We start from the raw sequence: 27,005 nt of genomic DNA, 5'->3' as shown, positions 1-27,005 counted from the left end.
TTCTTACTGTTAATCAATCCAGCACAAGAAGGAAGATTAATATCTAGCAATCTCAGCACTCTCCAGCAATTTCCAGAAAGTCTCTCATAGCATCTCTAAGAATTTCTTGGGCAAGTTGTGTGTATCAACATGCTGAAGAGGCAAAATAATTCATCAAAATGTGCAAACATCCTGCATTACCAGACTAGCAGCCCTACTGCTGTAGTTGCCCTGTGGGATCTTCTTACACTTTGCAGACTGCAATGAGATGCTGGACTTCCATTATTTCTGTGAGGATAACTAAGAAATGTATGCTTACAGTCTCTCCCTATCCATGAATCCACAGCTCTGTAGGTGCCATTACTTCTGAATTTCTCAGGTTAGGGCCCATGATGGAAATTTAGGCTAATCTATAAACCTACACTGACCTGGAGTTCCAGATAGAGATCTCTGATTGTATTTTAAGTAAGCATACATGTGTGGTACTTCTTGTATTTCCTGCAGTTTCTTGGTGCATGCATTCCACACTGTCCACAATTTACTACCTCGGTCTTCTACAACTCGGGAAAACAGTGTTGCTGCAGCAGCACTGCTTTCCCCTGTGATGTGGAAGTGCAGGTATTCCTCCTGCCACAGGAACATAGTGTGCCAGGTCATTCTGGGGGTCCTGAAGTACCTGCACTTCCTGAAGCATTACTGCATTCGTGAGACTGACAGGGCAGGAAAATCCAGTGTTGGCTGGTTCTGCACAAAGTATGCTCCTAGATGAAGCTGAAGAGTGCAAAACTTCAAACATCCCAGGAGCCATCCCAAGAGTACTGGGAAGCCTAGAAATTGAATGCAATAAAATCTCCCCTCAAACTGGGAGCTATGACTTCTCTAGAATATCTTAATTAGTCATTAAGATTTAAAGAATTCAATTATTTAAATCTTCTTGTGAAGCAACTAATTTTCTAAGCTGTGGACTTAGTTGAAGACCAGAAATACTGAAGTCTATTCAAGTATAAATTCCCAACTCTTTCACTCCTGGCAGTTCCTGAGAAAGGAGGAAGCAAACTTGTGATCTTAGAAAGTTGCTCTTGATGGTCTGGCGTCTCTCTGAAAGTGAGATGTCCTTTCGTACTTGGCATGAAATGACTGTGAGACCTTGTACTTGCCCTTCCCTCCTTTAAACCTGGGAGGAGAACGATATGAGCTGAGGCACTTGTGGGGATAAGGAAATGAGGAGCTTCCAACAGACCTCTTTTTTTTCAGCCGATGTAAGGAGTGTTTGTATTCTGAGAAATCCTTCATGATCTGGACCAAGGGTTCACCAAACAGCTTGCCACCCGTGTATGGCAGAGACAGCAGTTTACATTTTAGATCAAGTGATGAGGTCCAAGGACGCAGCCATACAGCTCTCCAGGCTACAGTGAGGCATGCCATGCTTTTAACAGTGAGTCTAAGAGAATCCTCAGCTGCATCATGGATAAAATTAGCTGCAGTTTTACATAGCCTGCGCTTCCTCTGCGTGGCACCAGATGGGACCCACTTCTTTTTGCATCTGGCTCGTTCCTCCTTCAACCATATTAGTAACGCTCTGGAAGCGTAAGTGCAGTAGATAGATACCCCAAGCTGGGCTGCAGCTAGCTTGAAACATCTTTTAATTGCTTCCTCAACCTTTCTATCAGTAGGATCTTTAAGGAGAGCATCCATATTAGCAGGCACTGATAGAACAGAATCACCAGTAACCAATGCTCTGTCTACCTGTGGCAAGGTCCCCCACAAAGCAGCTTTATCCACTGGAAAAGGATAAAGCTTACGCAGGACTGCTGGGGCTTCGTGCTTTGCCTCCGGATTATCCCAAATCCTGCACACAAGATCTTCTACTGCTGAATCAATAGGAAGTGCATTATCTACCTCGTCTTCTTCAGAGGGGAGAAGCAGTTCTTCTGAAGCACATTCCAGTTTGGAAGATTTCAGCATTAACACTCTCTTTATGTGCTTGAACAGGTAATTCTGATTCTTGATGTCAAATTTACGCAGAGGATTTGGTCCTTCTTGGTCTTCTGTAGGGGACTCAGATGACACCTCCCAATCTTCAGGGGATGACTCAACATCCAAGGCCCTATAAGGCTTAGATTTCTCCTTCCTAGAGGCTGTTTGATCTTTTAAACTGTTCATATGGTCAGACTCAAAAGTTTGGGAACTGCTCACAGTTGCTTCCAGAGGAACCACTGGTACTTCTGTAATTGGTACCCTGGGACGCCTTACTGAAAGGGACCTAGCCTGTGCCACAGAGGTTATACTTTGCCTGGCTGCCGTCAACGCATCCTTTAGGACAGTAGCTAGCTCAGGCAAAATTACAGATTTCATTAATGAATTCTTTTCAGATTCAGAGAAGTGAGTAGCAGTAGAAGGTCTTACCTTCTGGTGGTAGGAGGTCTGAGTGTCTTCTGAATCTGAGCTGTAGTCTGGGGTCCGTCTGAACCAGTGCTGGAGAGAGGAATGCTGCCTTGCCAGTGAGCCATGAATTGAGTTGGAGCTGAGAGGTTGCTGGAAAGGGGATGGCTGTCCTGCCTGAGAATCTGAGCCCTCCTCCGACCCCATTAGCTGTTGCTCAGAAGCGTGACGTCTACAGCCATGCCTGTACTTCCGTGAGTCTGACCTCTTTTCCTCTTGGCAGAGGGAAGCAGAGACAGAACTAACCCTTGCAAGCTCTGGTGACTGCCTAGCCCTCCTCCTGCTGTAGGAGGTCTCTGATCTGGTGCTGGAGTATTGATCCCCTGACCTTCTGAAGAAGTTGGATCTGTCAGATCTCAAAGACTTTGCTTTGGTAAAGACAGGGTCTGCTTCGGGAGAATTGGCACAGCTACCTTTTCTTTTCTTTTCCTTGTCCAGTTTCTTTCCTGTCCAAGCAGACATGGACCTGAAGTGATGAAAAAAGTTCAAAATACGCAAATTCCTAGAGTTTTCAATTGTTTGTTTTGGGGTTTGTTGTGGGTTTTTTTCCCCCCAATGAAAACCTATACCCTTTTTTTCTTAAAGAAGCACTGCATCATAACCAGGGCCATGTGGGACAGACAAACTGGGAACTGAGTGACTGCAGTGATGCTGGGCTGCAGAGGGTGCCAGGATATCTTCTGTAATCTGACTGGTTGCTGCTGCTGCCCTGTCTCTAAGGAAAAAAGAGGAAAGCCCAATATAGACTAATTACACAGAAATACATTTTAGAAAGGAGCTTTTGCATGGTGAATAGGATGAGTTCTTTCCTGTGAACAAGTCTGAAAGTGTGGCATGCATGTGGCTGTATTCGCCTGACACTGAGGTGGATAAATGCATAATGAAATGATATAATCAAGCACTAGAGATTAATTCAAGCCACTTAAATATGGAGACATAAATTGAAATCTTGCTACAGGTCACACATGAAAGCAGCCTTGAATAGTCTTATTTTAAGCCTGAGAAAACATCTATGGAGGCCATGCAATTTGTACTACTCTGTACAAGGCAAATTCCTACTGCTGGAAGTTCCAAGTGTCAAAAAAAAGAGGAACAAAAAGGAGAATGCAAACTGGACTGCCTGTCAGAACTTCTATAGGACTTTTTTACCTCTGTTCCAAACATTGCTTCACACTCTCCTTTTTATAAGCTGAATGCAATTAATCCATACACACTTACTGCTGCCATAAAAAAATACTGTTCTGAACTAATTAGACTGAGAACAGAGTATCACAATTTTCTAAAATCAAGGAAGAATAAACAGAAACTGCTCTTTGGCATTGAGAACTGTAAAGCTCTTCCAGTCAGATCAAGATGCAGATTTCCCCTGTATGAAAAAGCTATAGCAATGCAGTAGATCCCTCTAGAAAAGAATGGGTTTTCTGTGCACATCTGTAAATGTCACATCTTCAAAATAATAAAGGGCCTGTACAATGCTTTAGACACAGGATTAAACAACTACCTAAATTAGAATGGTAATGGCACACGTAGAAAATACTGTCCTAATAAAACCCCAACAAATAAAATGCTACACATTTAACAAACTATACTCATAATTGTTACATGAGCAGACATGCAAAGGCACACTTTTTGTGATGCCTGGAGATTCAGCTAGACTACATTTACAGTAAAGAGCTCTGTTGCACACTTTGCAGACACTTGCTGTGTATCATGTACTGAAATACAGGAAAGGGAGATTTGTTTTTCCTTGCAGGACATTCATCAACCTGTGCATATAACATCGCTTCCTAGTTGCTGGATTAGGTATTAGCACTTGCAGCTCTTTGAAATGCATGTGTTTCCAGTCAATGCAACAGAAGATTGTCTCTATTAGGCTTCAATTAGAAATGCATTTTCAAACCTCATAATCCCAAATGTGCCCTGACAGGAAGGACACTGTATCTGGTGTTTAATTCTCTCAAAGATGGGCTTGTAAATAAAGACTCCTCACTTCAAGACAATCGTGTTTGAACCCAGATTTCACCTCGGGCAAGTGAATGGCTTTATTTTACACTTGGATGTTTCATTATTTTTGTCTAATGGTGTAGTTGCAATGCTATCTATAGTTCTGTGCAACACTAGATACAGAATCTTTGGCAACATGGCATAAAAAGTTAGCTTTGAATTATTGTGATATCATATACAATGCATGTGTGATATGAACCACATGAACCCACATCAGTTGCTCACCTGTATTCCCCGAATGTTCCATCATCTTCCTTCATAGGCTGTATTTCTGGATCAGCATGTGCATCCTCCTTTTCTTTCACTAAAATATTTGAAACAGTAATTTTTACCATGAAACTGCAAGATGAGAAACCTTAAGCTCTCAAACTTACTACATTTGGCAGGAATGTGGTTTGAATACAACTAATTTTCTGAACTGGGATCCCAGGCTGTTAGTTTGGTTTGTGAAGGGAAAGATTTGTTAATTAGTTATAGAGAGAGACCTGTAAGTTAAGACTGTTGACAGAATACAGTGATAGACAGACTTGCACAACTAGCTTTATGAGTCTTCTCTAATTTCCATTTTTATGGCTACTACTCAAAGCTTTCCCTGGCTTAGCAGATAGTTATATAATCCAATATACAATCTCTTACTTTGGTGGTTTCCACACTTAACTTGTACATCATTAGTGTATATACTGTTATTTAAGATGATATGAATCACTCCTGACGGTATTTTCTATGTCTGTAATTACAATAACACACCTTGAAATGTACCTGGCTGCTACATCTCACACTGAAATGACTCACTACTTTTTCCAAAGAGTAAGCAATCTCAAGCTGATGTGCTAAACCTATGGTGAAAAAGAGTTAACAACGTTGTGCTTTGCATTTATCACTAGCTGTGGAACAGTACATATGCAGTGTCCTAAGAAACATAATTAGCTCTAGTCATTGCTAGAATTAATGATACATACTGAATCTGAATCGTCTATAAAGACAGACCTTGACTGTATATCTATCTGTATGTGTGCATATGCACATGTATGCACACAGAAAAGAACACCTGACATCAAGTAATTCTGCAGATGCAGAGAAAAGGGCAGAGCAGGGACCTCCACAAAGTAATGACCACCTCAGCATTCAACTGTTTTCTACACGTCTACTCAAGTTATATTTTACTCTCTTCTACAAGGTGGCTCACTCCAACTTCTCCCTACTTCTCTCAGTTTCATCACTTCACTTGTTTCTTTCTCCTAATTTTCCTTCTATTTTTCTCATTCTTTCATTAAGAGGAACTTTTCCTATATCCTCTGTAGTCTCATTTTCCCTTTAAAAACCCCAAATATTAGGAAAAAAAAAATGAGATGATGGCTTCAGCCTGTCACTGAACTCTGTGTAGCACTATGTTTCATAATCATCTTTCTGTTTTAAGCCTCTCTTAGTTGTTTTTTTTCTGTCACTACAAATTTTTGCTCTTCATAAAACATTTAAACAGATTGGGCAGAGTAAGATTCTTGTACTTAATAAGGTGATTGTGCCTTCTTACCTGCCATGCTAACTTCAGCTATAAAAGATTTGCCAATGAAGAGGCAAGGTTCTTAGTGTTCACTGACACTAGCTTTCAGAAGTGCACTGGTCAAAACAAGTAGGAGAAGTTAAAATACAGTATGGATTCTTTTTTCTTCTTGCACACTTTTAAGTCCTTTTTCATATTCAAATTCAGAATACAAACTTCAAAATCTCTGAGTTGACTTTAAATAAGCATTCTAGAGTCTAGATATAATCTGCAATAATAATGATAATAATATAATTTCCAAACCTTCAGAGACCTTATTGCTGTCTACAACTATCTGAAGGGAGGTTATAGCCAGGTGGGGGTTAGTCTCTTCTCCCAGGCAACCACCAACACAAGAGGACACAGTCTCAAGCTGTGCAAGGGGAGGTTTAGGCTGGATGTTAGGAAGAAGTTCTTCCCAGAAAGAGAGATTTGCCATCGGAATGGGCTGCCCAGGGAGGTGGAGTCACCATCACTGGAGGTGTTTAAGAAGAGACTGGATGAGGCACTTAGTGCCATGGTTTAGTTGATTAGATAGTGTTGGATGATAGGTTGGACTTGATGATCTCAAAGGTCTTTTCCAACCTGGTTTAATTCTATTCTAGTCTAGTCTAGTCTACTCTAGTCTAGTCTAGTCTAGTCTACAGCTTTTTGTCACGAAATCAAGATTTAACATGAAACTTAGCAACTGTACTTTTTTTTGGGAGAGGAAAAAGAAAAATCAAATTACCCTTTGATGCCCACTTAAAGTTCATTCATATGTACTCACACCTCAACAGCTGCTGTGAGATCCTATCAGGCAATACTATGGAAACTGATTGTCACTATCCTTTTCAAGAAACCTTTAGTCTATAAATCTACTACCTAAACAGAAATGTAAGACTGGGGAAGGAGATCTCTCTCTCTCTCTCTCTCTATATATATATATATAAAAAAGACACATACATGCACATGTTTATGACTTTTGTAATATGCACTCCCAGAAGAATGAGAGTTTTGATAGGAGACATATGCTGTATAATTTCACTTTTTATTTACAAAATGACAAAATATACTTGGCCATTCCTGTCCCTAATACTAAGCAAAAAAATAAACCAACAAATTGTTAAAAACTCTTACAAAGAAAAAATTGAAAGGAAAACCAGCCTAGCTAAAAGATGGTGACTTCAAATTTAGCTGCAAAAATGCAGAGGCTGAAGATGATGCAGATTCTAAAGTGGGTAATGTATTTGAGACAAAATAACACATGAAGGGATTTGTCCTATGAAATGCATTCCCAGTAGTTTAAGTAAAATGGTGGCTACGATTTGTTTCCAGACTTTCTAACCACATAAATTCAAACCCAGCTCATTTTAGTAGGTTAAACCTATCTGCATTACACTTCAACTTGAAGTACTGGGTGGTAGAATGTTGTAAGGTAAGGGAAATTATGAGTGAATTGGTATAACCATACATAGAAGTCCTCCAGAGGCTAGAGAGTCCCCGAGGGACAGGCAGGATGTTGTAATCTGTTATTCTGTTCCATTTTCCTGTATGTCTCTACTTAAGGAAGCATACAGCCAATTTGTCTCTCTTCTCTCTCGTCTTCTGTTTACATGAATACCTTTTGTGTATATTTGTAAATAGAATTTCCATTTTAAATTCCAATCCAGTGGAGCATTTTTGTTTTACTCCTTGGAAACAGGTAAAGTGTCTTTTCTGCCCTTTTGCCCTGGCTCAAAACTAGGACACAAGACCAAGTGTCTCAAACAAAGTTCTAACAGGCAGACTGGTCCTGAGAAGGCTACCAAATGGTAAGCCTGATTTCCCATACACACAAAGCAGCAAACCTGAGATATGTCATAACAGAATTTTTTACTTCCGTTGTCATATGCCGTACCTGGGTATTTGCCACCTTTATTCCTCCTTATGAAGCAAACAATCAGTAAAATCAAGATGAGAAGAGCAACAGCACACATAAGACCAATGAACCATCCTTGAGTAGCGATGTCTACCTGCCGACTTGCCATTGCTGGAGAAGACAAAAGAAGAAAAATGAGATGCTTTGCTGCCTTTAAACGCTGCACTAGTTCAGAAAAATAGTACCTGGAATACAGTATTCATTAACTAAGGAACAGCATTCACTGTGACAATCAGTACTCAGAAGAACAGTGGTGCTGAGTTTTAGTTACATTTTCATTATTCAAAAGGTTTCCAAGACCATGTGGATAGAACTTACTTTGGAGCTCATAAGAACTCTGCCAGCATTTGAGCTCAGCGACTACTTTGCGCAATCTGTGCACGTACTACAGTGCTTTCCACAAACCTCAGAACTGTTCTCAAACATTTTACGTTAATTAAACTACTGAAATGAAATTGCAAATTATGATTCAAACAAAGATGTTGATTGCATTCTCAAAATGAATTAAAAGCCAATACTCATTAGCTAATGCACTTCCATCAGTCTGAAATAGGGAAACAGATGGGTCATTCAAAGCCCTAACGTTCAATTTCAGCAAAAAAATCAACAATGAAGCATCCTTTAAAGCCTTATGAAGCATCATCTTTTCTTCCTCCCCTCAAACCTGAAACTCATCCTACAATTTCTCATGATTGCAATGATTTAACATTAGTGAGGACTTAACCCAATGCAGCTGGGAAGCCTTTCCCTGGCACTGTTTCTTTCCAAATTATTACTCCAGTTGGAAGATAATGTTAATAAACAAATGACACAAGAAACACTGCAGTCACTAATAAGGACAGGAATTATCTGTGCAGCCTAAGGGCTAGATCACTCCTACTGGTCTCCAACAGAGTAAGAGGATTTTTCTGATGAAGTTATTTTCTGCTCCCCAGTTGGAAACACACTACAGGCAACTGGCCTTAGGATTCCTGTTGGGAGAAAGTAGGACGGGTGAGACAAGTTCAGAATGCGTGCTACAGACAGAAGGAGACATGAAGTGGAGGAAGATGGACATCCATCCAAATCTGTCTAGTTCATTCTTCACCTGCTTCTCCAGCCCTCAACCCAAAGAGTCTGAAACTCCATGAAGAGTTGCCCAAAAGATCTCTCAGTGTAAAGAAAGGGACATGCAAAACACTTTGTACACACAACTCATTTTGGTTCAGTAGTTTTTGGTTTTTTTCTGACTTCATGAGTTAAGCTATCAGGTCATTAGCTAGGATTTTAGTAAGGCTCAACAGTACTCAGCTTAGCAGACACTCTGCATTAGGACCAGATGATATTTGAGACCTGTCAGCCTCTGGCTGCTGTGAGCACAGCAAGTCTCATGGTACGGGATGTTTCATCCATGTCTGCTAAGGAAGATCTGTAGACTTGGTCCACTGAAGTGGAGGACACAATGTACAAACAGCTTTACACAGAGAACTGTGAAAGTCCTAGAGCCTCATGAAGATTTCCACCTCTCCTTAGAGAAGATATGCTTTTAAGGGAAGGCTCATAAAAACACATCACAGAGAATCTATTTTCAATGGATTGTTTTCTAGGTGATAAAGAAGATAAAGCTCTCTCCTTACAAAACGTCTTGGAAGGAAACTGGGAACAGTCCTGTGCTGGTGGTGTTCCTTGAACAATGCCTGAGCCTTGCTTGGCTGACAGCTAGCTGACAAGACACTGTTCTGAGCTGCCAAACATACTAATAAAATATAAGAATATATGATTACAGGACAGAATTGAAGTCTATGTTTCAGTATTATTTACTTGTTGAAGGAGGTGATTCTCCCCCTCCACTCTAGTGAGACCCCACCTTGAGTACTGCATCCAGTTCTGGAGCCTCTATTATGGAAGGGATATAGACATGCAGGAGCATGTCCAAAGAAAGACCATGAGGATGATCAGAGGGCTGGAGCACCTCTCCTATGGAGACAGACTGAGAGAGTTGGGCTTATTCAGTCTGGAGAGGAGAAGGCTCCAAGGAGACTTTATATTCCAGTATCTGAAGGGGGCCTACAAGAAAGCTGGTGAGGGACTTATTAAAGCCTCAGGTAGTGATTGGACTAGGAGGAATGGAGCAAAACTGTTAAGTGGGTAGATTCAGATTGGGTGTTAAGAAGTTCTTCACCATGAGGGTAGTGAGACACTGGAACAGGTTGTCCAGGGAAGGACTACAAGCCCCATCCCTGTAAGTTTTTAAGGCCAGGATGGATGTGGTTCTGAGCAACCTGATCTAGTGGAAAGTGTGTCTGCCCATAGCAGGGGAGTTGGAACTGGATGAACTTTGAGATCCCCTCCAACCCTGCCTGTAGTTAAGATAGAAGCTGAGACAGCCAGCTTGGAAACATCATCTCTCTGGCTTCAGATTACTGATGTTTTTCTGTGGACTGTAAGAAAACAACTTGTCTGGAGACAGTATCTACCCTCCATTGAATACAGAAGTACTAGGCTAAAATTAAGTCTTTATTTTGCTGCCTATTTTTGGTCTTAATGGGCAAAACTATGACTTGATTTTCATTTAAACAAAACACTGGATTAATATGCCTGGTTACTGTGGAGTTACAATTAGGAGATTTGCCAGTCTTTGCATAAGAATATGCTTTTTGATACTTTAGAAAATGACTCTTCCTTGTATGCACATTAATTAAAACAATTTTTTTGGAGGAAAAAAAAAAATCTACATGTTATATAAGTGTATAGCTTATATACACACATTGTATATCTCATATATATATATTTGTATTCATGTATTTATATATATCTCAAGTGGCAGTCTTATGAAACAAAATCACAAAGGCAGTCTTCCTCTGAATTACAAACACAATGAAAACAAAATCTTGTTTCCACATTAAGGTTACCATTGTTTTTGAGTTTTGCACTTATGCATTCGAACTAAGGCATTAAAGGTTGTATAATACATACTGTGACAAAATGCAAATGCACAATTAACATTCAAATGCAGTGAGAAATAACATCAAGCAAAATAACTCATGGATAAAAATATGCAGGATAGATGGGAAAGAGGATAGATGTGAAAACTTACTTATGCAGCTTCCTACATTCTTTAACTTATTGCATAGCCAGTAGCAAAGGATTTCTAGATCTCAGTGCAACTTTAAACATGGCACAACATGCTTGTGCTAAGCAAACCACCTGTGTCAGACAGCAACATTGACTCTTGGTGACCTGCTAGTGCAGGAATCAATGCCCTGTGCTGCACTGGTATGCTCCAAAGGTTAAACCTGCATGCTATGGAGATGCTCTATAGCAATGTTTGTCAAATAAAAATACATGGCAAAAGCTTCATAGCTGAGGTACTGCAGTTTAAGGACATACTCCAGACACCAGTATTTTCCACTTTGCCCACTTTTTTTCAGCATTTAAAAGCTCTGATCTATGCTGAAGACAGTGTGACACAACATTTTCCTGTAAGAAATATGTTCTGTATATAATTTAATAATGGACACTGAACCTTTCCATTCCATTATCAAAAGCAGAAAAGAGCATCTTTACATTTCCTTCTTCCTTAACTACTCAAAGACATGAGCCAACATGATTGAGTACATACAGGACTCCTTATATACTGGCTCAGTAATTTTTTTGTGCAGAAAGATGCTTTTAGGAAAGGTTTTCATTCAGCTTGTTTTGATTTATACTATGATCTTGATTCTTGCTCTCCTGCTGCTTTGGATGTGTATTTGTATAACATTTGGCAAATCTGCTTCTATACCACTAGTGGTCACTGGCATAAATAGCCTCTGTTTAGCCCATACATGTTTGGTTGGCACTGTTATGCAGCACCACGATCACAAAACTTTCCAGCAACACACTAAACTGTGAACAGAAATTGAACAAAACAAAGGGTGGGGGGGAGAGATTTTTAGCAAGTATCTGCTTTCTAATTGGTCTATTTGTTATTTAATTTGTTGACTTAGAATGATTACATATTTTTCAAGCATATATTCACATTGAACCTACTTTCTTAAATCATAACATTCTGAAGTTGGGGAGGCTATTAATCAACAACTATGCACTGACTGAAATGCTTGGAATGTGCAGAAATGGCTGACAAATGCACAACAAATAACATCAGCTGATCAAGAGCATGCTGTGATGGGAATGGCACAGTCAGCATAACTTCAAAGAACTTCCAATAAATCCCATTCTCTGAGTTAAATGAACAAGAGTTAGTAATTTGCTTATAAAGAAATATGACTGAAATATGTATGTGAGGAACTTCAACAACCTTACTGACTCACAGGATATAGTTGTGACATCCAAATCCATATAAAACCAGTATATGACAGGAAAAGAAACATTTACACTGGTATAAATACATTACATGGGACAACCAATTGAATCTGCACTTCTGATTATGCAAGCAGTTTAGCTCAGATTCTTTATATTAAAACTGAACATACAGAGACTGTTAACTTTAAAAGGATATACCTGGCCTGTTATGTAAATACATCCACCTAATTATATTAATTACAAATAAATAGGTCATCTTCAGTGCACAGTACACAGAGGGAGTGTGAGCAGCAACTGTCTTGCCCCTAATATGAATATCAAACAAGTAGAGTGAATTGAAAGAATTAAAACATTCATCATCTCCATAATAAATGTGCTGGTATTATTCAGGAGTTTATAAAGTAATTCAACATTGCTCTATGAAATGAACATGCAAAGATACTAGCTACAACATCTCATAGAAGCAGTTCGATGTTTCAGCACTTGGTCCACCACAATGCTGACTACAATACAGAACTGGTATGGTGTGCCTCACCTGGACCTGTCTCAAACACATCCTCTGAACTCCTAAAACCAGACAGGCCCTCAGCACCAACCCGGACTTTATATGCTGTTCCTGGTGTTAAACCCTTTAAGACAAAGAAGCTTCGAGAACCATTTACAATTTCTTTTTTCCAATCTTCTTTGCCTACAAAAATTTTAGGAAAACAACATATTGGAGTTTTAATTTTCTCTGTATGACTGGAAGTTTCTAGACAGAATGCTACATAAACAATTACTCGACTAAAGCATTGGTTGGCTGAAAAAAAAAACCCCAAAAACCCTATTCTTTCCAAAAAATCATAAAAGAATCGAAAACTGTGACTTCAAATAATATACTGCATGCAATAGACTGAGGACGACACGGTACACAAACTACGTTAAACATAGTTAACATCTGTTAAACATTTGTTCCGTTGTAGTAGAGCAATGCTGGTTTAATTTGCTTTTAAAAGCCTTATTGAACTTGCAATTATAAAAGGCATTAAAACACTTTAATCATTTCCACCAATTATAATTCTGTAGCTTAAGTTAACAGTTCATTTAGGCGAGGAGTCCTACTTTGAAATCTTAATCTCCCTCTCATTTGTTTTTTTCTAGTATAGTCTCAGCTGAGATTTTTTTGATTGATATCCAGAAAAATGCATTTATATCTCAATTTTCAGACTGTATTTATATTCAAATTTTCAAACTGTATTTACATTCCAATTTTCAGATTGTATTTATATCCCAATTTTCAGACTGTGTTTATACCCCAATTTTCAGATTGTGTTTACATTCCAATTTTCAGATTGTGTTTATATCCCAATTTTCAGACTGTGTTTATATCCCATTTTTCAGACTGTATTTATATCACAATTTTCAGACTGTATTTATATTCCAATTTTCAGACTGTATTTATATCCCAATTTCAGACTGTATTTATATCCCAATTTTCAGACTGTATTTATATCCCAATTTCAGACTGTATTTATATCCCAATTTCAGACTGTATTTATATCCCAATTTTCAGACTGTATTTATATCCCAATTTCAGACTGTATTTATATCCCAATTTTCAGACTGTATTTATATCCCAATTTCAGACTGTATTTATATCCCAATTTTCAGACTGTATTTCTATTCCAATTTTCAGATTGTATTTATATCCCAATTTTCAGATTGTATTTATATCCCAATTTTCAGATTGTATTTATATTCCAACTTTCAGCTTTTATGCATTTATATTCCAATTTTTTAATATTTATTTCTATTCCAATTTTATTTATACTCCAATTTTCAGCTTTAGTCATAACTTTAGAAGGACTGAGCCTTTGAGGGGAAGTGGTTTTATTAGCTATGTTTTAATTATTACTGGTATTATCGAAGATTAAAACATGGATTTATGCCACTAGAAGTGTGGAAGTTGGTTGATATTTTAAGATTTAATTGAACAAACACTATTGGTTTGATTGGGTTTCTTACTTATTTTTTTTTCCCCCTGACTTGGGAATAATTTAGGAAAACTGTTCTTGCCTATTTTAATGCAAGCAATCAGATTTTTAGACATACAATCACTGCATACTAAACTGTATTTTTACATTCAGATTCAGAAGAGTACAAAGGAACAAAGGCATCAGACACCTGCTACAACACTGATGTTTATTAAAATGAAAATTGTTTGATCTTACTGATCAAATTAAAAGGAAAATTCTTCTAGACATTTCAGAGCTATCATTAATACTGGGTCAATTTAGGACCATATTTACTAAATAAATCAAAAAAAAAGAAAAAAAATCACTGAAAAGATATGTGAATGCTTTAGCAAAATTTAATGAAAGGACTTCTTACTGCCTGCTACACCATATTCAACATAAAAGTTCGCATGATCTGGTCCCTCATACTCCCAACTGATATTGGCATAGGTCTCAGCGGCAGCTGTGGTAACATTTCTGATCCTTGGGTAAAGTGGTTGCACTGAATACACAATAGAAAAACAAAGCAGAATACAAAGTTGTGACTTCATACATTAATAAATACGTTAACTAAACAAATATAAGATTTAAGGCATTACTGTGACAATTTAGACCATATACAGGAAAAAATAGAGTGTATTTGTCATTGTTTCCAGTACTGGAAATTGGTGATTAAAGCAGTATGTTTGGTAATTGAATCCTAGGCAGCAACTACACTAAAAAATCATAAAGTGAAAGACAAATGCTCGACTGAGCATGCCCTGTATCACAAAACCTGCCAGATACTTAAAAATCTCTAATTGCCAACATTCAGGAAAACATTGTTTCCTTTCATCTAGAAGTAAACTGCAAACAGCTGGAAAGTGAGAACATTATCAGGGCAATGGGAAATGGTAGGAGAGAATGGAGTTACAAAGGTGGCACACACCTCCCCGTAAGCCACGGGTCACTGAATGGACTGCAAATGCTTCAACTGCAAACGCTTAATGGGATTTTGTCTCTATTGCAATGATAATGATAAAAAACAGAAGACAATACCCTTATAGAATGTTGGACGGACAGAGTGCATGACTGGGGAGGTTGCAAAAAGGATTTCTGAATATCCTTCACCACCAGAGATAGTAGGAAAGAAAAAATAAAGAGTAAAACCACTTTGCATCAAAGAGCAACATTAGAATCATACAGTAAAACCTTACCTGTGAAATAATGCATGCACACTCTAAGTTCATGCAGGACTCAGTAAGTTTTACTTACTAAACATGTGATAAACATGTATTTGAAAGCAAACTGAAGCATGTGTGTAGTGGCACCTTCACAGAACATTTTGAAATCAGCTTCATTAGCATTATGGGTTTGTGGCACCTTTAGACATTGGAACATTAAATGCCAGATACTGGAAAACCAGTATCAAAATGCTCTGGTGTGAAGGACACAAACCACTGGAAAGCAAGAAGCAGCTCATTTTAGGTACTGTGTCTTACTGCTGAGATACTAATTAGATTTAAAGTCCTTTTCACAGGTAAGGGCAATGTCCACATCTATCAAAAGAAGTGCTTCTCCTATCAGCATCCTGTAATTAGCCACGTCTTTTCTCGTATCTTAATTCTTTGTTCTCCAATTATACTTGTTACACATGGACATATATTTCAGTATTTTTGTTTGCATAATAATGAAAAACAGATTGTAATCTATTCTAGTAGTGTAATAGTGCAGATACAGAGGATGCTCCTCAAAAGCAGGAAATTTTTAATGGAAATGCTTCACTTGGTTTGCCACTGACTTTTTTATCCTGATGAAAACGTATTTTGTTATAAACAGCATCAAAAATACTTCCCACAGGACATGAAGCATCAGAGGTAAAGATCTAGTCTCAGTACAGACAGAATTCCAGTGGTTTCGTCACCACCAGAAAATGAAATGGGTAAAGGCGTGTTCTCACGTCAAGAGGTGCTGCACAGATTTTATGTTATTGTCTCCTTACAACAGGCTGGCTTTGCCCAGAAGGCTGATTGGGAAAAGTTCCAAATCAGACTCAAAAGAGAAAATGGCTTACTTTGGCATAGCAAAATTAATAAAGCTGTAGATGAGCCCCTAGCACTGACTAATTAATATGAGTACCATGTACAGAAAGCCGTAATTTCTGAGTATTTTTTAAAAATACCTAAATTCCCCCAATTTTTCTGCAAATGTATTCTCATCAGTGTACATTTCACAACATCAGACTTTTTATCCCCATACCTGCGTCACATTTTTCTTAACTGTACTCCACCAGCACTCATTCAACTGTTCAATCTGTTTTTAACTAATTACTCCCACATTTGATGTCTTTGTAGGCAAGTTCTGCTTATATATTTTATAAGTAATTTCCTTCAGCAACAAAAAAATAACATGGAAAACAGTATTTCAATAATAAAGAATGTATTTAGTGCTTGGCTAAAGCAACTTGAACAAAACCAAACAGAAAATACTAGATTTACAAACAGCCATTTAGGTTACTAAGCCAACAACAAAGCCCTTAAGAAATACTGAAGTCAGAGGTGTCTATGGGACATCTAAGGATGTAACCATATACACTATGGTAATGCAAGGGGATTAGATTCTGCTTCTCTGTGCCACTTGAAGGTAGCAAAGGGAAAGAATAGCAGGCTCTAAATTTAGAAAGGTGCAGAGTCTGAGACTGCAAACAGGATGGATAAATTTCCTTCCTCGTTTGTACATGGGAACAGGTGCTTGTTACAATCAACATCTAACCATTTGTTCTGTGCCAGGAAAACAACTGGTTTGTATTGCAGATATGATTCTGTTGTTGTATTAAATCGTATTTTCTCAACCTCTCATTTTCCTGTGTTTTGCCGTTCCATGAAAGATGTCTAACTAGCAGCAAAACTGCATGACTGATACTGGTCACTAAAGTCAAAGACAGAAGAAACTATGAACAATAAACTCTTGCAAGCAGATGCCACAGACTTACACTTAACTTCTTTCCACCTCCAATTTCCAGTTTCTGGTCTGATTAAAGAGTTCCCTGCTAGATTAAAGACTTGGTATCTGAGAAATGTCTTTCTGTTCATATGAATGTATAGCACAAGTTGGCTTTGAAAATTACTTCAATTTCCTTGGTGTCTTAGTTTCTAAATCCTCCAAGTGACTGATTTATCAGATGTGCTCTTATCTGACTCCTACCAGCAGCTGTTTGTATAAATTTATCCACATGCAGCCTTTGGTCAGATCTAAGTGCCCTTTTTCCCCCCTACCAAATACAGTGCACCAAGACATTGGCTGAGTGATACATATATTTTCAAAACAATTAATTTTGTAATTCTTCCTCTTTCCCACTACTACTCAATCCAATTTCCCAGCAGGCCTGGGAAGTTGTAGTTAAATCTGTTAAATGTGCCATATTATCAACATGAATATACACATCAGAAAATAAAAAAGGGCTGCTGGATCCTGAGGTGATGAAAGCCTAGAACTGAAGTGGTTACAACATTTAAAGCTCATCTCCAATCTACCCAGACTCTTGTCTTCTTAATCAGCACACCTCTAGTTATAATTAACCTCTTAGTTCTTCAATATGGTTCCCAGGACTGTTCACAAATGCATGAAGTGTAATTGTCAGTTGGCAGAAACCCTCGGTGTGTGCAAGCACCGGTTGGTAAAAGGGAAGGGCAGAAAGCTTTGTCTCAGGGAGCAGGAGTTTTCCGCAGTGGAGCACTGTACTCTCTTGATCTGTAACCATGCATGATGCTGTGCAGGGGCACTAACAAAAGCATCTCTCTACAGCTGATGGGAATGCATTGTTAATAAGTTCCAAATTTGATACAGACTGATTCTTATTCAGCTACTTCCAGTAAATGAAGCTCTTCTATTCATGCTATGATGCAATGCAAAGTTTAGCTGGCACTTCTGAGTGTGGTTTCATTCCTGCAGTGAGCTATGGCATGACAGCATTTTCCAGTTGTTGAGAAAGAGGCCTGGGCTCAAAATAAAATTTTGGTTTCAAATTAATTTCCCTGCTTTCTTAGGGGAGGGTTTTGCAGAGTTGGATCTAGTCTTGAGCCTTTCAGGAAACAGTTCCTCCAAATAACACTTGGAGTGCAGATTCAACAGAATTTAGTAAGCCATGAAATGAGCTATGAATGGCTTTTAATAAAATAGGTACTCTCTCTCAAGACTCATTTCAGCAGAACAATAAATGAAATAATCCCCTAAGTGACTAAACTTCAGCTGTTTTCATGGGATTCACATAATCACCAGGAATAAACAGCACGTAAGTGATGAATACACATTTAAACATTGGTGTCAAGTGGAAGAAAAGAATTCATTGGATAACAGTATATCATAGACAACTAACTGAAAGGCGTAAGTAAAGTGAAAAATAAATTCAAAGGAAAAAATCCCACACCCATACACAAAAAAAAGTCAGAAAAAAAGGTAATAGAATCTGACAGAGCTGTAAGGTGCACAGAAAGGTTTGACTTTTGTTTGCTTTTTAACCTACAGCTTTTACAGTATGAAATTCAAGCCTCAATGTAACAGTAGGAGTCAATTCCACTTCTGGCAGTGAGAGAGGGGCAATAGTCACTTCTAAGATTATTTAGGCTATTGCAAGAGCATTCCTGTAGTGCAAGAAATACAGAAGCCAAATGCAAGAAATACTTCCACTGATATGCATTTAGCCTGGCATGGATTTTGTGAGATGTCTATGAAGTAAAAGATATTTGCAGGCAGGTTTCATTGCAACAATCATAATTTTCTCTAGCCTGGCATGCAAAGCATTGTCATTGTTCCCAGTAGACTTAAAAGAGGACAAAACACTGTTTCTGTGTAGCAGGTTGCACTGAAAGAATCACAAAGATATATCATGGGGAAGTCTACAAGGAGAGAGTGGCTGAAGGAGTAGTACAAAAATACCAACTTGAAACAAAAATAATCAATTTGAAAAGTAAAAGCAACTTAAAAAGTAAAAGCAGTTTGAACTTGTTAGCAAAAAATATGGAGACATGTGAAATGATTCGAAGAGGGAGGGAAAACAGATGGTGGGCAGGGAAAATGATTTAAAGAACAGCATTTTGTATGGAACAAAGAAAATGGAGATGATTCTGTCTTCTGTGAAGAGATCAGAGTCATGAACTCAGATGAGAATAACTTCAAGCCTACAGTGAAGAGCTACGTATCAGACACTCCATCAGAAAAAAGAGAATAATTGGTTCAAACCAGGAGGCTTAGACTACTTGCGTTACTCTCTCGCAACAAATCTATTCCTGTCAATACTTGATATGTGAAGTCCACATAGTCAGGCCAGACTGGGTACTGGATTGACAGGTAACTGCGATCTCACAACTTTAATTGCACTTCAGGACAGCTAGTGACCAGTAACCGCTACATGCTGACTACAAAGACCGCACTTTGAAATAAATACACTGACTAATAAAGAGAAATTGAAAAGTGAAACAAGACAGCTTGTGAAATGGGACTGACTTACCATGCCATGAGTCCCAACACTTCACTTTCCAACAAAGACGATAATGACCTCCTGTGACTGTTTAGTTTAATAAAAAACTTTCTGTTCTGGTCAAATTTATATTCTTTTCCTTCCTCTACAGACCACTTATTTTAAAAGTCTAATGGAAAAGGGTAGAAAAGACTGGACTCCAGTGATGACCTAAGTCACTTTCCAGCTGCTACTATAGTAATTTAATATATGATGAGATTCTTATTCTTCATTTTTTCTCATACCTCTGTTACGTCTGTCATCAGTTGTCAATCCATAAATGGCAGTATCAATGCAAACACTGCTTATCTAATACAGGGCACCATACATTATGTTTTCACACACATTTAGAATACAAGTTGCTAAGAACAAAAAGAATTAAAGTGCCAGAATTTGATCAAACTTAAGTAATTCATTAGAAAGGCAGGGGGGAAGCTAATGCAAGTCAAATAGGAGGATCAAATACATCAGGATAGCTTGCTCAGCTAGTAAAGTGAAGTGCCTCATTTACTCCTATGGGCTTGAGAGAATGACATGGACCTTCTCTGTTCAATTTCTTAGGAAAAAAAATATCAAATCTTGTAATATGCAGTTTTGCTATTTGATGCAATGGCACTTTTTGTCTAAAGACCACTTTTTAGCCTGGTGTCCATCTTAGAGGTAGACAAGTTCCTCCTTATACTGGCCCCCACCTGAGGGGAGCCACCAGAGAGTCTAAGTTCTATTCAAATCATGGAAAAAAAATTTTTCCCTTATCTATGGGATTTCCCTTAGCCTTGACACCATATTGTGTGTTTTCAACTAAAATAGTTATTTTACCTTACAGGGAAAAAAAATATCCACAAATCTTGCTTCTCTACTTATTGGTGACAAATATACTGTATGTCTTTACATCAGTTCAGTCATTATAATCGACAATCTCAGTTGGGACAACTATAAAAAGCACCAAGTGCATCAGTATGCAGCCTGTGGTTACTTTCACTCTTTCTGAAGTAATAAAAAGACAATGAAGGGCTCACATCTGCCTAAAAAGGTGGTAAAAGACACATGGTGCCAAGAGACAGGGAATGTATTTCAGAACTACAATATTGAAACATTCTAAGATCCTTAGATTTATCATATCAATATTTCTGTCTGTACTTTAATACATAGTTTTACTCTGAGAACTGAAATATGTCCCAGTTTGCGAAGGTTGCCTAGGTTCAGATGATTTAAATTACTCCAGAACTTTGTGTCTATGTTTCTGTCTGGCCAAGCCACATATGTTCAGGGTCAGGTAACCAGGACAAAACACCAAGTGCAGGAATTTCAGTGCAGTTTAGACTGGCTCAATCTGGGACCTACTGTCTTAACTTCCAAGATGAAAGCGTTCAAAATTGAAAATGAAAGGATAATTATGTTTTTCTGGTAACTTCTGCCCTTCAAAACAAAACAAAAAACCAAGATTTTTTGATAGACTACAACAAAGTTGTGGATCTGTAAATTTCACCTTCTCATTGGCTTGGCTTTGGTCCACATCAGAAAGAATTATATAGAATATAGGCCCTCCTGGACTGAACAGTGTAGTGAAAATTCACTGCTGGGTATCACTTTTGAGTGGGCAGAATATTTCTGTTTTCCAAATCTGCCTGCTCCCGAGACCAAATAATCTGGCACTTGATCTTGGGAATACAATCTTCCTTTTCCTTTCTCATAGTTCCTGAACAGTAGTGAAACAGTTAATCACAATAATGTAAGTAACCATTGAGAACATTCATCTCGGACCTGCAGCAACTCAGATGTCCTAACAGATGTCAGGGCTTTAGTTCCACCCTGTTAGCAGTTCCAAAGCTTTCTTTGCCATTGTAAGAGCTAGATGCTACAAGAATATATGAAACTTTGAAACCATAAACGGCATGGAATCAAACGAAGACATCTGCTTAGTTTTCAGAGAATATGAGATGACAGCTCTGAAATGTGAGCTGCTCCAGCTGATCTTACAAATAAGATGCTTTCTGCTAGCCACAGACTGTGATACAGCTATAATTAGATCTGTTTCACACAGTGAATCCAGTTTTCCTTGCATGAGTTTTTATAGCCAGCTATAAATAATGAGAACTTAATTTACATTTCTGCTGTCAATGTCCAGGATCACAAGCCAGTCTGATTGTTCCAGTCTGTGCTAACTTCTTTAGATTGGACATCAGGATAAATTTATTTACTGAAAGAGTGGTCAGGCATTGGAATAGGCTGCCCAGGGAGCTGGGAGAGTCACTGTCCTTGGAAGTGTGCAAGAAATGTGACTTTGAGACATGGTCTAATGGCCATGTTGGTGTTGGGTTGACAGTTGAACTTGATGATCTTAGAACTCTTTTCCAAACCAAGTAATTCTATGATTCTATGATTCCCAGTTACAATTAGACTGAAAACTAGTATGGAAGACTTGTCATTAAAGTAAGTCCACAACTCCATACAATTACTAGAAATGCATCTGATACTACATACACTGCATATATGTATATATATGAAGTATGTGTGTGTATATGTATGTATGTGTGTATATATATAAATTATATGCACAAATGAATGCATACATAAATATATATAGTTTGATTTATACCAAACTGCATGAATAATGTTCCTTTTTAATGCCTATTATTATTCAAAACACTTCTCATTGAGTAGAAAGAAAATAGATGTGAACCAGTTTATGCTGTCTTCTCCATGTAAAAATGTAAAAAAAGGTATTTCATGTACAGATTTTGATTTGGGATGCTTATGGTCTAAGAGTCTGAAGCACAGATGTTCACTATTGTTAATGACACACATATAGAGACACCTTCCTGACCTACAGCTACCCGAATGACCCCAGGACAATCTTTGTTTCTGACAGTGGAGGTATTAAAACTAATAAGAGCTATGTGCAAAAATGTGCAGTTTGACAGAACTGTTTGACAGAAGAACTGCATCATAAAGAACTAAGTATTACTGAATTGAAGAATAAGGATGATAATAGGTTCCACTCACTGAAATATCCTCAAGTACTCACTAAAAAGATCTGTGAACCTAAGACAGCAGGAAGCCATTTGCCTGTATATTCAATCTGATACTCAAACTGAGAAGTACACAAGGGTATTGTCAGTCATCTGTCTCCTATGCACAGTTGGCTTGAAAATGAAATAAATATGATCAAATGGGTAGCACTAAGAAACAGTGAGATAAAAAAAAGCATCTACTTTTTAAAAGAATAAAAAAAATGCATATAGCACAGGCAGCAAAAAAATCTCCTTTGCTGGATTTAATAGTCCAGCTAATCAGTCCTAGTGCACCTGGATCCTGAATATTTATGACAGTGACATACATCTCTTAAATGTTCAGAAATAATTAGACTTTGCTGAAGCAAAGCTAATGAATTCCCCTGGAAGTCTGTGGCAAAATAAACAGATGAAAGGTATTAATAAGCATCCTGGATTCCTTTTAAAAAATAGAAAATAAACCCACAAAAAAAAAAAAAAAAACAAACAAAATAAACTGAAACAGCAAAACACAAAAATGTTTTCTTCTAGCACTGATTAATACTTTGTGTTAATGTGTAGTCCAAGATTTTCTGTCCTTACCACTGCAATTTCCCCATTTGTAACACTGCAAAATCCACCCATTAACAAATCATGCAGTTTTACCTTTGCCTGCACCTACAGCAGGACGGAGAATACCAGCTTTAATGGAGGAAAACAAGAATAGGAACACTAGATAATTAGATACAACACCAAAGGGAACATACATATGTAATTGCATTATAAACAAGAAAAGCATGCAGACTAGATAAAAGGCATTCATTCAAATAGATTACAAACAATCCACATGTGCTGAATGCTGACAGACTATTACGAGACAAAAATTAGTATGCATGCATTTACAGAACTTTATTGTTCATGCTTTTGAAGATTCAGGGTTTAAAATAAAGGTAGCTCATATGCAACCTTAATACACTATTAGAGAAACTGCATAGCAGACCCACTCATGTATGTCAATTCCAGTAAACTAAATTTACTAAGCATAAAAATATATTAAAAGAGGGTATCGAGACAGACTTTCCCCCTCAAATTTGCCTTTTGCTTTAAATTACTCTTATTTTATTAAGTGTTCATATTTAAATAAATATAATTTTCAACCAAAGACTTGCTATAATCAGAAATGTAGAACAGCTATAAAGATAAAAATCAATAGTGACAGGACTGAACAATATACTTAAAAGTTTCTAAATACTACACAATGTCACCAGTTACTTGGGGGCACAGATGATGATGAATTTACTTCTGCACTTTTTCTCCAAGTTACAGTTTTTGCCAGCAGTGTGAAAAAACAGTTTAGACCACACAGAAGCTCTGTTGCATACTTCAAAAGAGAAATAAATTTGCTCTAGCCATAAAGCTGCCTCATTTCACCATTGTTCTCTGTGACCAGTGCAGCTCAATGAAGCAGAAATGGTGAAGGGAGGAAAATCACTTCAAATGCAAAGTTATACACAACTCTGAAGCCCAGAAAAGCCAAAGTCTTAGAACTTGTAAGTTTGTATCAAAAAGGGGGGCTTTGCTATTTCACTGCAACAGAAAACCTTCATGCACATTTGGGAGTTACTTCCTTAATGGAAGGTAGTAGTAGTAGTTTAAATAAAATTTGTAGTGGTTTTTAAGCTCAACGGGTTTTCTTTATACATACCCATCTTACCTTCATCCATAATTGTTATTGCTTCCTCAGTAATCTGACTTCCTGATCCAACTGAGGTTTGTGCATTAAAGTAAAACTTATACCGTGTGCTGTAATTTAAATTTTTCAGTATCAAGCTGCTCTCGTTGGCAGGGATTCTTATCTCCACCAAGGGACCCAATTCATGTGTGTTGTTAACTGTTGGTACAAGAAAGAAAAAAAAGGAAAGAAATTCAGGAAAATTGCCTACATTCTCCTGGTGCTAAACCAGGCTTTTTTAGTTCGTATTCCTTTGTTTGTTTGGCCTGCTGCATTGTTCCAGGTTATATGAATGATAATCTACTGTTTCAGAAGAAAGTCACCTTTGTGTAAAAAGGATCTATGCAAGGGGGCAAAATTCAGCAGGGAAATAGGAACCACTTACAGATGTAGGTGTTTTGAATTCCAAGCTCCATTCCTGCAAATAGCTGAATCCAAGGCAACTGAGTGCACATCAAATCATCTGATTTTACACACGTTTGAAATACTGACCATTAAAAAACTCTGAAACTCTTAACTAATTCCCTCATAATAAATTCAGTATGCTCAGGGGGAGCAGGCTGCCCAGGAGGGTTGTGGAGTCTTCCTCTCTGGAGATATTCAAAACCTGCCTGGATGCTTTCCTGTGTGATCTGGTATAGGTGATCCTGCTCTGGCAGGGCGTGTAGACTAGATGAGCTTTCGAGATCCCTTCCAGCCCTTACCATTCTGTGAAAAATACGTAAGTGATTTTTCTCTAATACCAAGACAAGTGGAAGTTGGGAGGTGGAAGAAAACAAACTTTCTTAATCTGTTCTAAACACATGAAAGTCTTAAATTTCCAGTGACTGCTGACAAATTTCTGGGTAAGTAAGCAGTGGCATAGGGATTCTAAGGAAGTGATTTATAGCTCTGAGTAAATGGCATGTTTATGAATTTTAATACCATGAAAACTGAAGAAGCAGCCAACAATATATTTTGATGTATTTTGATCCACTTCTAATGACATTTCCTCTTCAGTTAGAATATAGAATTTTGAAGTGGTAGCATCTTGCTTCTAACTTGGCTGTCAATTATGTGTAGGACTTCACCTCCATTTCTTTACTTCCCCTTTACTCTGGTCTTGTGAGATCCCACGTTGAATAGTGCGTCCAGTTCTGGTGTATGCATCGTAAGAAGGACACAGAGCTGTTGGAGCGAGTCCAGAGGAGGGCCACAAGGATGATCCAAGGGATGGAACAACTCTGCTGTGAGGATAGGCTGAGGCAGCAGGGGTTGTTCAGCTTAGGAAAGACTCCAGGGGGACCTTATAGCTGTCTTCCAATATCTGAAGGGATCCTACAGGAAGGCTGGAGAGGGACTAGTCATAAGGGTGTCTAGCAACAGGACAAGGGGGAATGGTTCTAAGCTGAGGAAGAGAAGCTTTAGACTGGATTTTAGGAAGAGGTTCTTCAGTATGAGGGTGGTGAAACTTTGAAGTGGGCTGCCCAAGGACATCGTGGATGCCTTCTCACTGAGGGGATAGATGAGGCCTGGAGCAGCTAAGTCTAGTTGAGAGCCATCCCTGCCCATGCCAGGGAGGTTGGAGTAGATGATCTCTAAGGTCCCTTCCAATCTAGGCCATTTTATGATTCTGAGAAGAATGGTTTGAAGAAAAAGAATGGAAAGATGCTAACCTTGTCCTTGAGCAAGGGAAGTTTTCCAGACAGAGTCATCTGTATTGTCAAAGGGCATTAGTGGTTTTCAAACTTGACATCTATCATCTCTTCTGGACATTATGAATTTAACATATTTTTTTCTTAATAAATGGATTGCTCTATTGTAAGCATACAGTATAAATTAGAGCTATATATTCATATTTAACTTACTTGGCTGAAACTTCAGTATATACGATGTCAAAACACCATTTGGATGGGTCGGTGAACCCCACTCCAGAGTCAGAGAGTCCAGCGTTGGGTTTGTAATTCTCAAAAATGAGGGTGAGCTAGGAACTTTGAAGAATATAAAGTAAATACAAAATAAATTAACTTAAAACAGCTCATGAATTCTCAATTCTTAAAAATGTTACTGTCTTGAGACAGATTATTATTCTATGATGTCCATGATGCAAACTCAGCAACTCGACACTTAATGTTCTATTTCTGAATACACCACATTTAAGTTTATTCTCTAGCTTTCTCATTTCATACCTCCTTCAGGGGTCTTAAATAGTTTGTCTGGGCTTGCTGGTCCTTCTCCTTTACCATTAACAACTCTAACATTCAGCTTGTAAGAACTATAGGGCTCCAGCCCTGGCAACATTCCAAATGTCTTGTTTCCCCTGAAAGTCAAGATCTTTTTTTCTACATGCCGCCTACTCCTTCTGGACAGACTCTGTACTTTCCAGTAGTAAACCTAAAGACAAAAGAAAATCTACAGTGAGTACTTAGGTGTTCTGATTTGACAATCTCTAAGCTTTTTCGTGAATATCCATGAATTATAGGTTGCAATAACAACAATTTTAATAAGCTCAGGTGAGACACAGCATGGAGCTTTCTTGCTTCAGAAACAGTAATGTCTACACAACTGGGTGAAGACTATGACCTGCCAGCTCTCTCAAGACTAGTTTGAATCAAAGTTCTGGTTTGGAGCTGCATTAGCATGTTGGTAGTTAGCAAGTCCATC

At 38.1% G+C, this 27,005-nt stretch overlaps 1 protein-coding gene across 37 annotated transcripts in view; it reads right to left on the bottom strand.

Annotated features, from left to right (window-relative positions):
* The window catches only part of NRCAM (neuronal cell adhesion molecule), a 157,608-nt gene that overhangs the window by 5,904 nt on the left and 124,699 nt on the right, over window positions 1–27,005 (bottom strand). For 7 of the 37 annotated variants that reach the window (XM_054178337.1, XM_054178338.1, XM_054178340.1 and 4 more), the window contains 5 exons: window positions 26,531–26,735; window positions 26,210–26,332; window positions 24,345–24,521; window positions 7,845–7,976; window positions 4,651–4,729 (listed from right to left, as the gene is read on the bottom strand). In XM_054178337.1, the coding sequence (XP_054034312.1) occupies window positions 4,651–4,729; window positions 7,845–7,976; window positions 24,345–24,521; window positions 26,210–26,332; window positions 26,531–26,735 (716 nt within the window). Of the gene's footprint in view, window positions 1–665; window positions 2,888–4,650; window positions 4,730–7,844; window positions 7,977–12,684; window positions 12,838–14,519; window positions 14,646–15,181; window positions 15,248–23,296; window positions 23,333–24,335; window positions 24,522–26,209; window positions 26,333–26,530; window positions 26,736–27,005 lie in introns of those variants that run through there. The other 30 variants (XM_054178316.1, XM_054178315.1, XM_054178319.1 and 27 more) reach the window with 15 other exon arrangements.

The sequence above is a fragment of the Dryobates pubescens genome, chromosome Z (assembly GCF_014839835.1).
Source record: "Dryobates pubescens isolate bDryPub1 chromosome Z, bDryPub1.pri, whole genome shotgun sequence".
In the NCBI taxonomy this organism is placed as follows: Eukaryota; Metazoa; Chordata; class Aves; order Piciformes; family Picidae; genus Dryobates; species Dryobates pubescens.
This window is presented reverse-complemented; position numbering and strand designations above follow the sequence as displayed.